Source organism: Rattus rattus, chromosome 10 (assembly GCF_011064425.1).
Source record: "Rattus rattus isolate New Zealand chromosome 10, Rrattus_CSIRO_v1, whole genome shotgun sequence".
NCBI classification, from domain to species: Eukaryota; Metazoa; Chordata; class Mammalia; order Rodentia; family Muridae; genus Rattus; species Rattus rattus.
In genome coordinates this window covers 54242828-54263310 of record NC_046163.1, presented here as the reverse complement: position 1 = coordinate 54263310, position 20483 = coordinate 54242828, and the positions used below count along the sequence as shown (strand labels likewise).

General features: G+C 42.9%; 1 protein-coding gene across 1 annotated transcript in view; it reads right to left on the bottom strand.

Moving 5' to 3' along the window:
- Window positions 1-20483, bottom strand: part of Wdr64 (WD repeat domain 64) — a 116159-nt gene that overhangs the window by 75590 nt on the left and 20086 nt on the right. The window contains exons 3-8 of the mRNA XM_032915334.1: window positions 15071-15173; window positions 12511-12614; window positions 7571-7600; window positions 5821-5931; window positions 3155-3369; window positions 589-723 (exon numbers count right to left, since the gene is read on the bottom strand). Of these exons, the coding sequence (XP_032771225.1) occupies window positions 589-723; window positions 3155-3369; window positions 5821-5931; window positions 7571-7600; window positions 12511-12614; window positions 15071-15173 (698 nt within the window). The remainder of the gene's footprint in view (window positions 1-588; window positions 724-3154; window positions 3370-5820; window positions 5932-7570; window positions 7601-12510; window positions 12615-15070; window positions 15174-20483) is intronic.

Genomic DNA, 20483 nt, shown 5'->3' with positions numbered 1-20483 from the left:
AAATACCTTAAGAATGTTAAGAATCCAAATGCCATGAGAGTAATTAGGAAATATTTAACCGGATTGAAAACGACTCAGCTGTTATTCCGACTCACAGCTCTATAGGGATGCCAGCTGGTGTGTTTATCATAGATACACCATGACTGACTACATACGGATCCTAAGCATAGCTTGTTGACTAGCTAAAGTGATTCTGAAGTATAAACTTCATAAAACAATGTCTAAAATATAGACACAGATCTACTGGATTGTTGCTATGTATTAAACCAGTAAACCTTTTCTGCAGTGCTGGGAATAGAACCCTGGCTCTCACAAATGCTAGGCATGTTCTTCAGCTCTGAGCTACATCCCCAGTCCCCAGTAAACAATGATTGAGCAATGGCCGCTGTGGGGAGCACACATCATATTTAGATTTATATGACTGACTTTAATTTCTCCTGAGAGTCTAATCAGCCCTGCCAACCTAAGGGGACAGCTAACTTATGGTGTTTTGGAAAACTGGTTTGAACATTACAAGGTTGTGATGGGCTTATCGTTGTAAATGATGAGAGTCCCAGAATGCTCATGCAGACGCACTGCTATACTTACAAATTGTCCTCAATTCTCTTCAAGGATTCCAAAACTAAGGAATGGACGCTGTCTAAAGAGCAGGAACCAAAGCAATTGAGAGCTGGAACGAATCTGATTTTCATGACCCAGTCATTGTGCAGCTTCCTTTTAATGCTGGGAACGAGAAGGGGGAGGGCCAATATATTAGACACACACACACACACACAATGCTCGTTCTTTTTTCCAGTCAGCATTTCATTTAAATCAAATCAAACTGTAACCCTCAACCATGCTAAGTCTACAGGTAACACCGCAGCCCCAGCTCCACACCATTTTCTGCTGGTCAACTTGTCTTAATCTAGCATAAAACAGTAACTTCACAAGACTGTTGTCACAACTTGAGCTCTGACTTCAGCAGTAAACGTGGGACTCAAGTTAACTAGACTTTGGATCTCTTTGGAAACAAATCTGTAGATACTTATGTGAAGAGGGGTTTAACTGAGGAAGGACAGACCACCCTGAATGTGGTGGCACAGTTCCATGGGCTGGAATCCTGGAAGACAAGCATGAACCTCAGCACTTGTCATCCTCTGCTCCTGAGAGCACACATGGGACAAGCTCACGGTCCTGCCACTACGGAGGCCTCACCATGACGGAGGTCTCACCATAATGGGCTGTATCCCTTCTACTAAACCTAGAGTCAAAACAAACACTTCCTTCAGTTAGCTTTTCAGATATTTTGTCACAATGACAAGAAAAGGAACTGGTAAGAAAGGAAAAATCTAGAAGGATCTGAGTGGAACATTAGCAATCTCATCCTTACTTTAATGAAAAACACTCTAAGCACTCACATATGATTAGCCTAAGATTCTGGATATCACATGGCTTCTGGTAGAAGAACAGACAGGTTCGGGACTCCAGGCGGTAAGTGGTGTACAGTACGGAGGGAAGGCACAGTAGAGGAGAGTTGCTTCCCCTCCCCCAATCCTAGGTTTTGTTTAATTTTCCATCTCTTGCTATTGGCTAATTTTCTAATTTGTACAGTGTTCCAAAATGCCACTGTTTTCTGGCCACATCTTTACTGACTCAAAATGAACAAAATCAGAGAATGTCAACTTCAGGAATGCTCTTATGAGAATTCCAAAATCCAACTGCCCTTCTAGTCTTACAATATTTCATTCTAACAGGTTTTAGGATCTCTTGTTGGAAGAAAATGACTCAACACTCAATCTACACTTGGTTCTTAGATTTAACTGGATGGCATGGTGGCCGTCCAGCACTTGTCATCCTCTGCTCCTGAGAGCAGACATGCGACAAGCTCACGTACATTATGTCCTCAGGAAGCAGAAGGATCACATTCATTCTACCACAGTGAGTCCTTCAATTCCTCCCTCTCCCCTCCCCCTACCCCCATTCTTCCTTCTGACATACCTATCTAATGGGAAGAGGAACTGACAACAGTCTATAGACTTTTCTGACAAGTGGCCCACCTTTTAGTGGGGAAAAGGTTATACACTCTGGGCCTATCGTGACTGAAATAAGCCCATAATGTACAGAGCCCCACACCACACAGGGACTACATAACACAGCCCAGATAGATGTGAAGGGTGGGAAATGGGGCTGTTTTGCTGACTACTTTATTCTTAGAGTTCCAGGAACAGGGCTAATCTTAATTCAAGGCAGTAATGATTATATTGAGCAAAGGTCATGAACAAATACATAAGTACTCAAAGAATAATAAATGTGCATATCCATGGAAGTATAATTGCCAGCTGAGGCCATAACAAGGTGTCCTGTCCCTGAGGCTGAAATGACTGGCATTTGTGAGATGCTCAACTTGGGTTCTACAATGAGGTCCTCTGCAGAGGAGTCCAAGCTCCTAAGGACTGAGCCATCTCTTCAGCCCAGGAAAATTGTTTTTCTTTTTGATTTAATTGAACTTTGAGAATTATTTTTTTAACTGAACTTTGAGATTCATTAAAGAGCATCAGCTCCTTGTATCTCATATGGGTAACAAATATGTAGTATAGCATATTTCACTTTTTAAATGTATTCTTTTGAGATTTAAGAAGCTTAATTTGGTATAGTCAAATCCATCAAATTACTTCCTCTAAAATCTGCATCTGTTTTGTGTTTATAAACCTTCTTATTCAATTACTAGGAAGTTGTCTAGCATTTTCATAAATGCACATTGTATAGGGTTTTTTCAAGATCTCACTTTTTAACTCAATCTATCATATACCTACACATAAAACCAATAGATTTTAACTGCCAAAGGCATTCAAATGGAATTCGGGTACTAATTATGCCTTCCTTATTATCTCAGAAGTTTTCTCAGATGAAAATCATTTCTTCTTTTGTTTTTATATTTACTGAAACAAAGTCTTGCTATGTAACTCATGCTGGCCTGGAATTCACTGTATAGCCTAAGCTAGCCTCGAATTCATGATTCTTCTGCCTCTGCCTCTCAGGGACTGGAATTGTAGATGTGTACAATTCCAGTTCCTTATTTAGCTTTGAGGGTCTTGCATCTCATTTCACTCTATGTGCATCTAACTGAATGTATATTATTAGAGCAAAGGGGTTACGCATGAGATGCCCTTACCTTTTAAAGTTTTTAGAGTCAAGGACCTGAGTTTGTAATTTCTTCTTGGTTTTTGCCTGCTTTAATCCAAAGTCATCGCTGTTTACCGTGAACCTGGTCACAAACCCACCATCGTCCCCCAGGAGGATGTCATCTCTGCAGAGCTGGTCAGCGAGGGGTACCACGCACACACACAGCAGGCAATGGTCCATGGGCTTGATGACAAAATAGTGCTCCTGAAATCAGAAGAGGTATTAAATTAGTTACACTCTTACGAATACGTATTGCTGGGATCTTCACTCAGTAGCAGAACCCTTGTTCAGCATCCATAAGGTCCCGAGTTCCATCCCCAGTATCACACACACACACTCCTCACACTCCACCCACACACACACACACACACACACACACACACACACACACACACACACACACACACACACACACACACACACACACACTCACACAAACACACACACACACTCACACAAACACACACACACACTCACACACACACACTCACACATACACACACACACTCTCACACACACACATTCACACACACTCACTCACACAAACACACACTCTCACTCACATACACACACTCACACACACACATAGACACATACACACGGTGAGGGAAGGGATTAAGAAAAAAATTGTCTTCATTATTAATTTTTTTCTGTGCCGTTTCTCATTTTAGATCCAACAGTGATACCAGAATTTGGAAAGTCTAGGCAAAAATTAACCAAATTCAAGTTAAAGCTGTGAACCCAGCTCAGTACTACCTTGGGTGTTTCATATGGAAAGAAGAGGAGCCACTCCCTTGGGCTAGGTGAGTATGGGGATCTTAGAAAGTGCTACCTGGGTGACCTGGCATGCCTTTTCTTGGCTTAGTAAGGAAATACCGAGCTGGCCTCAAACTCCCCATTTATTCTAGAGAGATCTTAAACCTGGACCCTCCTGCCTGTGTCTTCCAAGTGCTGGGATGCCTGTTTGTGGAATGCTAGGGGTTGGAACTCAAGGAGTCTCATCTATGCAGGTCTTATTCATGAGTTTTATAAGGAATTACCAAGAGAAAAATACTCGGATATGCGACAAGTCCGTGCAAGCTTACTCTAAACGGTGAGAGGGTTCACTAAGATAGACAGCTAGTATTGCTTTTCCAGAACTCAGTGTCTTAAGAGAGAAGAAGCGGAGACTAAAATTCCTGTGGTTTATTCTCCGTAAGATGAGTAAGAAGTGACTTATTTAGAGGCCCATTGATCCATGGGCTAATGTGCAGTGACCACTAACGAAGTGCAAAGATTGTTCCAGGCGTGATTGTACAGGATGAGTCGGCCAACGTTTCCCGCTCTGTGGAAAGCTACCCTGCAAGAAGGGAAGACAGGAAGCAAGATGGAGCACAGTGCCGTGCGTGGACAGTGGCCACTTTAGGTTATGTGGGCAAAGGTGATAGTGGAGTAGGGTGCGGGAGGAAACTGATGGAAAGAAAGGTAAAGATTAATGTCAAAGGGGGGAAGTAGTTCCAGATTAGAAAATTAATATTGAGAAGGGCAAAGAGGGAAAAGACCATGAGGCTTGTCTTGTCAAATAGGAGCTGGGGTGTCAGATACAAGAATGTTCACACAGAGAGAGGGGAGGGAACAAGAGAGGGGGAGAACAGAAGGGGAGAAAAGGGAGGGGAAGTGAGAAGGGGAAGGATCTAGGAAGAGGGGGATGGACCCGAGGAGAATAGGAAAAGGGTGGAATGCTGTGAGGAATGTAAGGTCAAGCCAAGAAAGGCAGGAAGAAGGTTAGCAGGAGGCTCAGACTGAAGATTAGCTCAGCCGCTCTGCTGGGCTTGCAGGTCCCGTTAGTTACGTGGTGATACCCTATGGCTTCTATCTCCCTAGCAGTGCTCAGACATTGCCTACAGCAGGAAGGGCAGAGACATCTTTCTAAATTGAGGGCTACACCAGGAAGCTAGCAGGGGGCAGGGGACTGCTGTGTTCAGATAGCCCACCTATGGTGTGGCAAGATGGGGAGAGAAGGGAATCCCCTAGAGATAAAGAAGTTCCTCTGAGTTAAAAATCAAGTGTGCAGACTGAAGAGCCTGGACAAGTGTTGACAGAGTCCAGGGTGTGGGCTTTAGGGTTCGGAGAAAAGTGATGGTTTCTGAGTAGCTACAGCCCCGTGGGACTTTATAAAGTATGCTCGCCTAAGGATGCGGGGCTGGCGAGAGAGGCTTTGGATTTGATAACAGGGATAAACAGAAAGATAATACTAGCATTTGTAGAGGGAGATAAAAAACAAAGGACTTTGATTTGGTGGCAGGAGGATCCCTGGAGCCATCCGTACCAGTAAACACTAAACTGAGCAGTGTGGAAAGACCACCCCCTGCCACCCAATCTCAGAAAACCAAGCTAAAACCCAACAACAACAACAACAACAGAAACCAAAAGAATTACCCCTTTACTCTCAAAAAAATGACAAAATGAGACCTGAATGAAATTCTGAAATAAAACAGATCGGGATACTGATGCTGAACTTGTAGTGGTTCTCGGTAACGTCTCTCACCTCATACCAGATACTCAAGACACAGGGGCCTGGGTCATAGCCTTACAGGTATCGAGCATGCGCTCTTCTCGCTGGAATCAAGCATGCGCCCTTCTCGTTGTTTGCTACTGTTTCTTTTGGCACAGTACCTGGCTGCTCCCTTGAGCTTTATAATCCCAGACAATAATGGTCCTCTCGGTGGTGGCCACGATTCGCTTTAGCTGGCCGAGGTAATCGCAGCCGGTAATCCAGGAGGTATCCTGATAGAAGAGCAGAGCGTTGGAGAGGATGAGGCTAAGGACACTCAAGAGGTGGAGCCCTTGTCTAGCATGCGCCAGGCCCTAGGTGTACTCTCTAGTGCCACAAGACAGAGGGGCCTGGGGGATTGGGAATCACATTTTCCTATGCTACTTCAAGGTATTAGATAGCAGGATGTAGGTTATTAACATTACAAGTTACATCCGGCAGCAGTCTACAGTGAATCCCCTCAGAGCGGCATACAGAAAGAAAGTTTCTCCAATCCACCTTGTTTCTTAGTATCCATTAGCTGGAGCCTGATTCAGCTAGTTGGGGATTGCTTCTTAGAAGAGGAAGGGAGCTGGGCGAGCAGTCAACTCTTGCATGGTTCAGTAAGACCTTTTATTTACAGGAGCAACGAGACTCAGGGCTGTGATTCAGCCTGTGCTCCAGCCCTGCCGCCTGCTAACATTTTCATCTAGAAGAGCTCCCGTCGTGCTCAGTGATCTATCTGATCACAAGCTGAGGCCCCTTAGTCTTTCTTGGGTCAAGACTCAAGTCAGGAAGTTCTAACAGCATCAGATTCAGGGTCAGCTGAGACCAAGCAGAAACAGCACCCTGGATTGCCTGGAACGCCAGAAACTTCTACGCGGCTTGAACTTTCTACTAAACCATCAGGAGTCCTAATGGGTTAGTCTGTTACAGAAATGGAGGCTGAGAGGTTTCATAAGAACCTCGGCTCCCCTACCAGGCGACGTGTTTTCTGTTGTAGTTTAGTGCGCTCACCGCGTGTGTGCAAATAGGCATAAAACAAAAAACCCAAGCCTCCAGCATCCCCACCTCTCATAAATCCTCAGGGTAGGGTGTGGATCAGAAAGCAAGACGTTGCAGATTGCCATCTGATGCAAGGTTACTACTACCCATACCAGGGACATGCAATAAATGAATTACAAGACTGTACTCGAATTTTTAGGGCATTCTCATGCTGAAAAAATGTTCTCAAATGATTTCCATGTTGTTCTCGTAATGTAGGGTGTCAATGTTGTCAAAACAGCATTTAATTAAAACGCGGAAGCTTTTAACTAAAATTCCAAGAAATAGCTAGTTTCCCAGCAACCCTCTGCAGATAGGTGAACTCCAGGAAGTAACATGTGAGCCTTCGTTATTATTCAAGGCTTGGTTTCAGAGCCTAGTCAACACATATAAATTTACAATTGTTAAAGATCATGAAAAACAAGATTTAAAAACCTTTGTGTAGGGTGTGCATTCATGAGTTCGTGTGTGGGTTTTGTACAGTGATGTGCGTGTGGAGGTCACAGGACAACCAACCCCAAGTGTCAGTCCTTACCTTCCTTTCTGTTGGAGAGAGTCTCTCCCCGACGCTGCATCTAGCATCCTCACTGAGTTGCGAGCCTCCTGGATTTCTCCCGTTCCCATTCCCACCTTATCCTCATAGAAGCATGGGGATAACAGACATAACCACAGGGTCCAGCTTTACGTGGATCTTGGGGGTTCAGACTTAACCCACTGAACCCTCTCTCCAACCCTTCATAAGCAGAGCCTCTTCAAGGAAGCACTTTGTGGAGATTTTGAGTACCTCTGGAAGAGCCATCCTCCCAACCCTAACTCTGAGTTATATTTAAAAACGTTTAATGTACTCACTGTAACACTGGTGTTGGTCTGAACCCTCATCTGTGGGTAAACATAAACTCCAGTTAGAATCTCCAGTAAAGAATCAGAAAGGTAGTCCACAAGGCCCCTGGCTTCATCTCACTCGTCATCCTACCTGCTGAGAGAGTTCCTCCTTGTGTCTCAGATTCTCCTAGCTCTGTGAAATAGCACAACTTGGTTTGCAGAGAGCAAAACTTCTACCTCTGTGGCTTGTGCTTAGCTTAGCCATGGTGACTGACCTCTTGATATTATTATTATTATTATTATTATTATTATTATTATTATTATTATTATTATTTTGTCATCATTGTTGTTTCCACATGCAATGCCTCATTTTTTCCCCAGCCATTTGGAGAACCATTTGTTAGAAATTCGAACTAATATAGCAAGGAGGAGAGTGGGGTAAGGGATGCACTACACCGAACTGGAGGATGATGTCATTAGGCAGGTGAAAGCAGATACAAGCTAGAATGAGGCCTGTCTTTGAATGAGAAGGAAGGATGGGTGGGGGAAAAGTTTTAAGAGAGGGAAGGAGACTGGAACAAGAGAAGAGAAAAGCAGCAGAGAGAACATGGAGGCAGATGCTAAGATTCTTCTCTGCACATTTATAGGTTGTTATGAATATTCTCAAGGGGTGGATTGTACCAGGGCTTTGTATGTCTAGAGGAGCAAATTATATATTATCAATTGGATCAGAGGTTATTGTCTTGTGTGTTCTTTCGTGTGGCAATTTAAGTTCAAGAGAGTGTGTGGTGGCTAGACACACCAGTCTGCCACGGAATTGGATTGTGTATGTCTGGCATGGTGGCAACCTGCCTTGGGAACTAGGTGGGTAGAGAGATTGTTGCCAGGCTCAGAGAGTAGCCATTGGCAGTGTGATACGGGATAGAGCAAAGTGGGTGAGAGGCTTTGCTGGCTGAGATGAAGCTATCTATCTGATATCTTGGGGCGTTATGGTGTCAGATCTAGTGCGGGGTAAAAGACAGCATTTATTTTAATTTTACAGCAACACAGAACAGGGTGGATATATGAACCATGTAGAAAAATACAACGTGTGTCATTTGAAAGACTTCTCAAGTCACTGGATGTCTTTAGAACACTCTGCCCAGGAGCCCTCCGCTGAAGCACCTATGAATGGTGTCCTAGGTGCTAAGCTAAATGTCATAGATAATGTCCCATGGAGAGTGCTGGTAGGTGGCTCTCAGACCCCGGAAGACAGGATGACTGCTGCCGGGATCACAGCTGAGGTATCCCATGATGATGTTTCTTCTGCATGCTCAGATGGTGTTTGTTGGTCAGTGGCTTCCCTGAAGGGATGGGTTACAGGGACAAAAGAGTAGGGCAGGGAGGGCTCAGGGATAGTTTTTCATGGATGCTACAACTGTCTTTCATCAGAAAGAGTGCCCAGAGGCTCTACACTCAGGCTCTTATTTCTGGATAGGAAAGGAAAATAAAACTAGTGTTTTAAGGAAGGTGTTTAAGAGCAGGACAGAGCACCATGTTTCCTCTCTTATTTCCTGTGGCGGTTAGCATCTTTTAACCTGCAGAATTTCCTAGGTGGGTGCAACTGAGATAGATGAACTAGACCTGGGCGGTTCCCAACCTTCCTGATGCTGTGACTTTTTACTACAGTTTCTTATGTTGTGGTGCCCCTCCCCCGTCATAAAATTATTTTCATTGCTACTTCATAGCTGTAACTATGCTGCTGTTATGAATCGTAATGTAAATATCTGACATGCAGGAGAGTGGATGTGGAGCCCTTATGAAAGGGTTGCTCGAACCCCAGGTTGAAAAGCACGGATAGAGATTAAGGTTTGCCTTCTTGGAGAATGTCTGTGAGGGATTGTCTTGATTGGGTTGGTTGGGAAGACCCATCTTAACCACTCCCAGGGCAGGACTAGTCCCTGGGCAGGGATCCTGGATACATAAGATTGCAAAAGCAAATGACCGCCAACTTTCATTGTTCTCCTTGGACAGCTGGTACTGTGTTTCCAGCTGCTTCCAGGATCTACTGCACTGACTTCTCTGTCCTGGGTTGTAGCTTAAATTGTGAGGCAGAATAAACCCTGCCTTACTTAAGTTGCTTTTGTCCCAAATTTGTTACAGTAGCAGGAAAAGAAACTAAGATAGTCCCCTACATCCAACTTAATGGGAACAATTTATTTAAGTTCTCTTCTTTCTCATCCTTACTGATTTTTAGTGTCTTTAATGCCTTAGCTTTTGCATGAATTTTCCAGTCTCTATCACCAAAAGTTTCCTTAGTTTTATTCATTCTTTCTCAGATAAGGTAATTATGTGTTTATCTATTAAAAGATATCTCGAGTTATTAATGACTGTTTTGAAAAAGTGATCTCTGGGAACAACGCAGTGATTCAGGGGATTTTTCTCCCATAATGACTCACCCATGCTTAGGGAATGTAACATTTAAAATAATAGTTTTTCTAATGTATCAAAGCTTAACATAATTTTAAAACAATCTTTTCTCTCCAGTCCCACTGTGTGTGTGTGTGTGTGTGTGTGTGTGTGTGTGTGTGTGTGTGTGTCAGGGGGAGAGGAAGAATGTGTATGTCTGATATATGCAAGTGTGTTCAAGCATGTGGGTGCGGGTACACGTGCACACACCTGTGGATGACAAAGGAAGATATAGCTCTTCTGTTCTCTCACTCTCCATCTATTTTCTTAAGTCAGGGTTTCCCTTTGAACCTGAAACTCTCCATTTTCAGCTATGCTTGCCTGGCCAGTAAACTCTCCAAAATCTACCCGTCTCTATTGGGCCCCAACCACTACATAGTATTGTGGTTATAGGCACAGGAAGTCATGTGTGGTATTTTCATGTAAGTACTGAGTTGGTCTTCATGCTTGTATGACATATGCCACCTCCTTATCCAAGCCCCCCTCCAAGTTACTTCCTTTCCTGTTTCTCTCTCTCTCTCCCTCCCTCCCTTCCTCCCTCCCTCCCCCCACATTCATTCATTCATTCATTCATTCATTCATTCATTCTGTTTTAGGATCCCATCATATTATTTGATAAGAAATAGAGGTGGGTTTCTGTGTGTTTGTAAATTTCCATGTGCTCAACTCTAAACTTCTCTGTGGTGCCTTTGTTTTATTGTGGGTGCATGTGAAGCATCCTAGAAGAGCCACCTCACTTCCCTACAATCAAGGACCACTTTACAGTGCAGACCATCATTTCCCTCCTCACAGTGTTTTATAGATCTATCTCATCTTGGATGAGTCCTGAAGGCACAAAGGTCTGTATTGAGAAGGGAGCTAATGCTTTAAGGGGAGAAGGAAGGAGACAGAGAAGGGTTCTGTGTAACAGGGGTCAGTTTCCTGATCCTTTGTTTCCCACATTAATTGCCAGAATTTGCTGGATGCACCCGGTGAGGCAAACACATTAGAAATATTCACCCATTTTTTAAAAAAAAAACAAAACAATTTTTATTTATTTTATGTGAATATACTGTAGCTGTCTTCAGACACACCACAAGAGGGCATCGGATCCCATTACGGATGGTTATGAGCCACCATATGGTTGCTGGGAATTGAACTTAGGACCTCTGGAAAAGAGCAGTCAGTGCTCTTAACCCCTGAACCATCTCTCCAGCCTCTGTATTCACTTGTTTAACCAACACAACTAACTATGTTGGAAAGAAAAATCTATCGCTCTGGATGGGGTCTGGGGCTACAGACATTAAGTACCATACTCAGCTGTGTGTATAGCAGGCTATGCAGCGGGCTCTGTGCACACACCCAATAGCTGTGCCCAGATGGCCCCTGCCCAACAGTCTCATTGCCCTAGGTATGATCTTCTGGAAAACTCTCTGAATTGAGTGTTATTGAAGGACTAACATAGATTTTGAAAATGATGACTATTTCAAATACATTTTTTTGTATGAATAAAGCCTGCCCTTGTCTCCAGTTAAAAATGAACTTGGAATCTTTACTCTGTGTGTTTAGCAGCGAGAGTGCCTCTCTTGTTTTCACAATGGAGATGTCATGTAGGACACATCACCGCACAGTCTGTTGAAATCTCCCACATATAAAAAATGGGGAAGCTCAAGATGTATAAATTTAGAAATATTGATCATAGCAATGTCTTGCATTTATATAAAAATTTATTACTAGCCAGGCATCGGTGGTGCACACCTTTAATCCCAACACTTGGCAGGCAGAGGCAGACGGATCTCTGAATTCAAGGCCAGCCTGATCTACAGTGAGTTCCAGAGTAACCAGTATTACAAAGAAAAACACTGTATTGAAAGCCACCCCCCAAAAAATAAACACATTTATTACTCATAAATATTAGTGTTTCTACTTCATCATTGAATTTGATCCTCATAGTGTCTCTCTGTCTTCGTGTGAAGACCCAAGGCTTATGAAGTTCCCTATTCAATATCATAGAAAACCAGGTGTTAAACCTCAGACTTTGTTTGTTTTGAGACAGGGTTTCTCTGTAGGTATGGCTGTCCTGGAACTCACTGTGTAAACCAGGCTGACCTCAAACTCACAGAGATCCATCCTCCTCTGCCAAGTACTGGGATTAAAAGTGTGCACCAACCACTGCCTGGAACACCTGAGACATTTCATCTCCTCCAAGTCCACTCTCCTCAGAGGATTCCCTATTACTTGGCTAGCCCGTGTTTAGGGGTTGATCTGGGAAATTATCCAAGTCAACCCTTTACATGCTGGATGCCATGTAAGTCATAGTAACACTCCAAGAAACACCACCAAACCTTTCTCAGCAGTCAAACCTGAGACATAAACTCAAGGCTCAGCAATTCCCTAATTACTATTGTATTCCTCAAGTCACATGGATGCATTGTTTTTGTGTTTGCTGAAGCATCGGGATAAATGCATAGATAAAACGAAACACAGGAAGAAAAGGGGTGAAGAAAGTGAAGGGGAGAGGGACCAAGATTCCAAGTTACCTGGCTGTTGAAGACTGTTATTAATCCTTTCTGAGATGCTGTTATCAATAAATCCAGCTGTGGGACCTTCACAATGCATTTGATCACATCTCGTCGTCTACTGCCTGTCAAAAGCATGATTAGTGTCAGCTGCCAGAGGTCCAAAAATTCATTTGTTATGGGTGTAAAACAAGAAAAAGACAGCCAGCGTTTCACTACAATCCCTGAGTTACTTAAAATTAAATAAAGCCCCCCCTAAACAAAAACAAATCAAAGCAACGAACAAACAAAACAACAAAACCAAAACACGCACAGTGCTGCTTGGCTTTTAATTATCCTTGGAGACATAATATGAATATAGAGTGTCTCAACTGAACATGGGCTATGAATTCCCAAAGAACTCTGGCACCACACCCAACATCCCCACCACCACCACCCCTCCCAGCATAAACACACCATTATGGACATATTTCACAGAGAGTGGATTTCTAAACACCATTTGGAACCTTTCTATTTTGAGAGTTTCCTCATCTCTTAATGGCCTTTGCTTTGAAGTGTCACTGTCATGGTCTGCACAGACTAAACTCCTAACATTATCCGAGGCTCTCTGTTGTAAAAGAACAAAACTGCCTTAATGCTTCCTTAAAGCTTCCTACAACATTCTGTGCATTTGGGGGAATAACACTAGACACTTTGATGCTCATGTGCCTACCTAATTGCTAAGGACAAAGCAGTGTACACACACTGCTTCTCAGTCAGTATGAGTTAACTCTTGTTTGTTTGGGCTTTAGTTTTGTGTGTAACCCAGGCTAGCCATAAACTCATGCCATTCCTCTCGGCTGGATCTCCTGGGGTCTGGGACTATAGTCTGTTCCCAAGCAGGTATAATTTTTGCCATTGTAAACACTGAAAGGAAAGGAACAGAGTCAGTATTCCAATTACCAGGCTTTTCTAAGTGAAAAAAATAGATATCCTGTGTCTGTCGTTCACCGTCATGTCCCTAGCACTCAGGTATCCTATGCACACTGTAGGTACTGCTGTACACCCTCGCCCTGAAATGCAGTTTTAAAGGATGCCAGATGTAGCAGTGAGTTTTAGCTACACCACGTTGTGTTCCTGGCTGGTCGTGCTTCCAGCCACCAGCTCAGTCTTTGGATTGCAAATAAAAGACACACATACACACACACACACACACACACACACACACACACACAAGCTTATTTTTATTATGCCATCTAGTGCAACGGTTGGGTACTTCTAATCCTCTGCTGGCTACCCTAGGCCCAACTGGGGAGGTGGCCAGTGGCCACTTACCCGAAATCTCACATGACTGGTTGGCTTTATCTCCTGCTGTTCCTATGTTCACCCTTTATGGCAATCCCCGCCCCCCCTGCATCCTAGCCATCAGAACTCTAAGGGTCCTGTCCTGCCTCTCTTTGCCCATCCATTGACTGCTGGTATCTTTACTGATCCATCAAAAACCAATTTGGGATAAGGACCTTTAGTGTTTGAACACAGAGATTCCCGATTTAATCAAAAAATTAGAACCAAGCTCCAACAACCAGACTCAACCTAGAGCATTGACTTCATCTCAGAACATGGAATGAAAGGCTGAAAGACAGGCAACGGCTCTAGGCTTCACCTCTTCTCTTTCTGTGGTGGTTTGAATATGCTTGACCCATGGAATATGGCACTATTAGGAGCTGTGGCCTTGGTGGAGAAAGTGTGTCCTGTATAGGCAGTCTTTGAGGTCCCTTCTGCTCAAGCCCCCTTCCAGTGTGGAAGAGACCCTCCTGTTGGCTGCCTGTGTAAAGCAGATCCTTCTGCTGCCTTCATATCAAGGTGTAGAGCTCTCAGCTCCTTCTCTAGCACCATGTCTGCCTGCATGCTATCATGATTCCCACCATGATGATAATGGACTGAACCTCTGAAACTGTAAGCCAGCCTCAATTAAATATTTGCCTGTGTAAGAGTTGCCTTAGTCATAGTGTCTCTTCACAGCAATAAAACCCTAAGATACTTCCTAACATTTTCCTACCTTGGAGTGAACAATGACAAAAACCCTAAGTGTCAACAGTGGAGAGGTTGAGAATACCCAAATCCCAGGGTCAGATATGAAAAAAAACAAAGGACACTTGGAAACTGGAAAGGACCTGAATTGAGCTAATACCTGTCTATGGCTGGCTCAAACTCAGTGTGGAGATAGTGTCTTTAGAAGAATCAAGGGTAGGAGCTTGGGAGGAGCTTTACTTGGGGACACTTCAAGAATATTGTAAAGACACAAAGTTCCTCCTGGTATCACTGGACATGTACTAATAAGATGTCATCATAGAGAGATTTTGCTTGAAGCCTGAGCCTTTCACTGGCTTCTTTTCTCAATCACATTCTGTAGTGTCTTTCATAGCAAGAACGTGCTTTAGGGTTTCAATTGCAGGTAGTTTCTCTCCACACTATTTTTTTTCTCTTGTGGGGAACTGAGTGAGGACCTGTAAGGTGACTATTTAGAAATACTACGTTCCCAATGCCCAGTTTTGAGAAAGATATTAAAATCCATACATATTTGGGGAAAAATGTATGTCACCTGCAATCACAATTCGCTGTTTCCTAGACACAAGAAAAACCATATTTTCTTCATCCATCTGCGAAGCAAGAGGATCTTCATCAGTGGAAAAATATCCAAAGATCTAAAATCCCGAAACAACAAGGTAAACATGAGCAGTGTATCAGAGCTGGCTGTCCAGTAATAACAGATTCTGCACTAGCTGAATTCAAAGTTTAACTGAGATGAAATGCACTTTGCTTTATGATGTCTGAGTAGAGAGTGCCCTGTAAATAAGCAGGACTTTGAAATTCAATACACTTTGCACTGATGATGTGTGATTTCTGAGGAGGCACTGACATTTTTCCCTGAGGAGCAACCATGCACCAAGTTTGTGTCCTTATTCCTGCTGTAAGATTGATGACTGTCCTGCCCTTGTTTGAAAATGAAATCAGCCTTCATCAGTCAGGGACTCAACTAGGATGTTGACCCTGAGTGATTATTCCTATCATCTATGAGTCTTGCTGGGTCAGACTTTTTTCACTCCAGTAAAAGGGAAGATTTTTATTTGATTAGCTGCCCATTTTCTAGACGTTGCATGAAAATTAGCTACCTTGCTATAAGAAGATATTCTGAATATTAAAAGTCATCTTTGTGAATAAATCATCAAATTGTGAAAGTTTCAGAAATTAGAGGCATTTGAAAAATGTTAACAGCTGTAAGCCAGGCACAGTGACACAGGCCTGTAACTTCAGACTGCAGTAAAATATGTGAGACCAGTTTAAGACTAACCTGGACAACACAAGTCTGTATCAAAATCTACTAGCAACAAAATAATTCCTACTAACTTATTAATAAATAGAAATTTTCTTTTACTGATGACTGAGAATAGAGGATTTAAAGGAATAGAGAATTTTGAGAAAAGTGTGTGTGTGTGTGTGTGTGTGTGTGTGTGTGTGTGTGTGTGCCTGTCTATGTGTCTTCCTCTATCATGCTTTATTTTTTGAGGCAGGATCTCATATTGAGGCTGGACCTCACCTATCCAGCCAGGCTGTTGGACAGCTCTGGGGATCCACCTGTTTCTGTGGGTCCAGCACTAGGGGTCCAGCACTCTCTGCTACTGTGCTGCCTATTATCTGGATGCTGGGGATTCTGAAGTCAAGTCACTGAACCATCTCCTTGCTCAACCACTGCTGTAAGATTGATGACTGTCCTGCCCTTGTTTGAAAATGAAATCAGCCTTGCTGTATTATTTTTCTGCCTAATGCTACCAAAACAAATGGGCACAAACCTGACATTAAAGAAGGCCTCTTTATTAACCCATAGTTTCATTGGGTAAAGTCAAAAATGGATCTCAGAGGACTCAAATCTAAGAGATAGTAGAAAGGTGTTTTTATTGGAGTCTTTGGGAAGAATCAGTTTTCAGTATCATTCAGGTTGTTGGCATAAGGTTGATCTGCCTGCTGCCTGTCAGCTGTCACTGCCTAGATTTCCAGGCCTTCTACTCAGTCCTACACCCAAGTCCCCCCTCAAGGCTCCTCATGCTTGGAACCCTTCCCCCTCCTCTTCCTATTTTTTTTGAAGGACTTTGAGCCACCTAGATTATCTAGGATAATCTTCCCATATTAAGTTCCGGTGATTAGTTCCTTAAATTCATCAGAAAATTCCTTTCATAATTACTTAGAATAGTGACTGATTGTGTAAGTGGGGACACGGACTGTTGGGAGGGAGGGCACTTTTGTATGCTCTCATTTTATCAGCACCATTCAGCATAATTAATGCATGTTTGGCAGCCTATGTAACCTGAGATAAGTCTTGTGAAATAATAGTGGGGTCAAAAGTGAAACAACAGTGGGGACCACTAGGATTCCTCAGTTCCTGGTCAGTAAGTTCCCGTGTTTCTTGGAGTGGGAGAATTCTACACAGTATGGCTAATTCTGAACTGTGTGCTTTGTTTACAGTAACTTCAAATAGTTTATACACAGCCATTCACCCTGATAGGTCATTTCTGTAGAATCATTGTGGAGATAGTGATAATATGTCCAAGAAGAGATGTATGAAGAATTGTAGGAGCAATGCCCTCCTCAAGGCATGAAATCAAGTTCTGGTTCAATAGTCACAGGATCTCAAGCCAGTGTCTGGAGTTCTCTGTTCCTGAGTTTACCTCATCATCAGGAATGACCCCCCCACCTCCTTAAATAAGGATGAGGCTGCTTAGATTTTATAGTAATTAGGGAGAGTGTAATATACTTGGATTGCAACAAGTGGCAGATAGGAACTCAGTTGATGTCAACATGTGAGGAATGGTACCCTAGGTTTCCAGGAACATTAAAGAAAATGGAACTTAGTTGTTCTCCCTGCCAACAAAAACCACCCACTCAGCACCTTTCCTGTTAAGCACACTTGTCAGTCAGTCATACATTTTATCATACACATCCTTTAGTGTCATAGTCATGTGCATATACATGCTACTTTTACTCCTGCAGAAATTACTGACTTTGACAAGATATGGAAGTAGAAACATGACTGGTCGAAAAGACCAAGGTGATGGGAGAACGGGGAGGGGCAAGAGACAGTGACAGGAGAGTGACTATGTTTCAAATACACCATACCAATGCACGGAAATGTTGTAAAGAAACCCATCACTCTGAGTCACTAATATATGCTAAGAAAAAGTTCAAATCAGATGACTGATTTTGCTACTTTCACTTATTACACGTTATTGCATTGCTTAATAACTTCTCAAGAAAACCAGTTGCATCAAATCATTGAAATCCACTCAGGAAATTTTTTAGATATGTCAGGCAAACTTCAGAAGAGATGGGAAAACTCATTTTGAAAGGTTATGTTTCAAGGGAGAAATTCTATGATCAAAGACAGGCATTTCTTATCATCTTGTGTTGGATAGTAGCCTCGGGGATCTCCAGTTTCTTTCTTGAAATTTTAAAATTTCAGGCTAGAAACCATGTGATATAATTTGAGCACATTGCTGGGCTGAGTACTTTATGACTATCAAGAACATCATAAACAAACCATTTCTCAATAGTAATGCAGGCTTTGTCTTATTAAAAGAGCAAGCCTTTTCTCTTACAAACTTGGGTTTAATTTACTTAGCATTAAAAGGGTAGAAACTATTTCTTTCTCTATGTAATAAAGATTGGAGCTCATCCTTCATCCAGAATGAGTTAGTTCTTTCTGCACCAGTGCTTGGTGTTTTGCTCCATATGCATATGTAAGTATGGATGTGTGTGTAAGTATGTGATTGTGAGAATATATTCATGTGTGTGTGTAAGAATGTAATGGTGAGAATGCATGTAAGCTGGGCCCAACTGAACTTCACTGGAAATGTATAAATGTGCATTTATTGAACCTGTGTGTGAAAGTATATATGTTTATGCATATTTGGCTATGTAAAAGTTTTTCCTTCTGCAAGCCCTATTCACTTCTCTTGGTTCAATAGAAGTTTATTGCTCCAAACTTCCCCCTTGCCTGACAGGCAAGAGGCATAGGGACAAAAGGGAAAAGGCTCTAGCAATTAATCCTCTACTTTATCTCCTGCTGTTTTAGAATGAGGTGCTAAATGCCAGAGACTGCAGTTTCTGGCCTCAGAGGAACACAGAAGGCGGGTCAGCTACAGTAGCAGAGCATAGTGACTTAGACATAGATAAGTAAATCAGCTACAGTAGCAAAGGAACTTAGACTTAGATAAGTAAACTTATTATTATACAGCAACCCTAAATACCTCGTAAGACAAAGCCTTACCCTCTGCCAACGCTCTTTCCCCTCCACTGCCTCTAGAAGAACCAACAAGAGAAAGAAGACCCCCACTGGGACTGGCCCTGGCAATTATCCTTTCTTTGGGCCCCTTTAAACCTTGCAGCTTTGATAGAACAGCTTCAGAGCAGCCTGGAAGGCTTGTGGAAGTTGACTGGGGCTTGAGGAATCTACAGGCTGGCCCGTCAGGCATCCCATGTGGCATATTATGACTCGGGCTGGAATCAGTTTGCAATGTGCTCCTAAAAACCTGTTTATAGACTCCTCTCTTGGTTCCCTTTCCTGTTGCTGTGATAAATACTCTGATAAAGCAATTTAAGAGAGAAGGTGATTGTTTTGCCTTACATTTCCTGCAGTATATAGTCCATCGAGGTGGTGAAGACAGGGCAGCAAGCCGGGAAAGCATCGGGGTAAGAGCAGGAAGCCATTTGGTCACATGGCATCCAAACTCAGAAAAGCAGGGAAAGGAACAGGAAGCTGCACTAGGCTAAATAAACACAAGAGTCCCGCCTCTTCCGTGACTCACTTCCGCCTGAAAGTTTCACACCCTTCTGAACAGTTGTACCATGGAAGGATCAAGTGTTCAAAGTGACTATGGGAGACATGGAAATTACAACAGCTGCTTACCAGCAACACAGACTAACACGGTGCTGAGTGAAAAGCAGACCTTGTCTTTTCACTGATTAGCTATGCCAGGCTAAGGCAATCACACTGTTTGGATTTCTTTACCTCTAGTCTTTCTTATGATATACTGCAGGGACAGGCCTAAGTTATGTTTTTATTGACTAACATTTCACTGGTGTAGTAATATACAATCTGCACCTAAACCACAGAAAAGAAAGTGTAACCTTTTGTGGATTTATATTTTGAAATCAGATTTGCATAGCTTTGGCAGATTTTGGAAAAATCGATCCCACGCGTATTGCCCAATCGATGACTATTAGCTAACTAATAAGATGCCTCTTAAAATACCAGGTAATCGATAATGAAATGAAGCGAGCCTTCACCAGGTAGCGATCAGTTTCCATTTTACAGAAGACAGCACCAAAGCTCAGAAAGGTTAGGTTGCAGTCCTTGAAATTGAAAAGCCCCTTCGAGAGGCAGCCAGATAGCTGGTGAGAAAGCAGTAGGCCAGTGACGGCAGGACAGCCCACACAGACTCCTCCAGCCTCAGCAAACTTCCACAGAGCACACCAGAGGCTGCTCTCCTGCTGTTCTATCAAAACCACGAGATTTATAGGTCCAAGATGGGAAATGGCATCAAGAATTGGTAGACAAGAAAATTTAGCTGGAGACCAAAGGCCACTTTCTATCTGGCTTTAGATAAATCAGCTACCTCTCCATATGTCTCTGTTCTTGCCCTTACCATGGCAAGAGTGTGGATCCCTACAATCTGCATGTGGATCTGTTGTGAAGACTAACTGGGACCTGGGAATTTGTATGAAAAAAGAAGAAGAGATTTTACAGATGTAAGGAGATCGTGTAAGGCTGGAAGTGGCAGATGTTGGGAATGAGGCTCTGAGAAGGAGCAGATGTTAGGGGTAAGGCTTCCATTCCTCCTCTCCACAACTGAAGACCTACACAGATTTACTTCACAATCGGATTCCATTCAAGATTTCAGTTCTGTGGAGCCCCTCATGCACACCTACCTAGTACTATGTTTTATGGTTTGGCATTTACA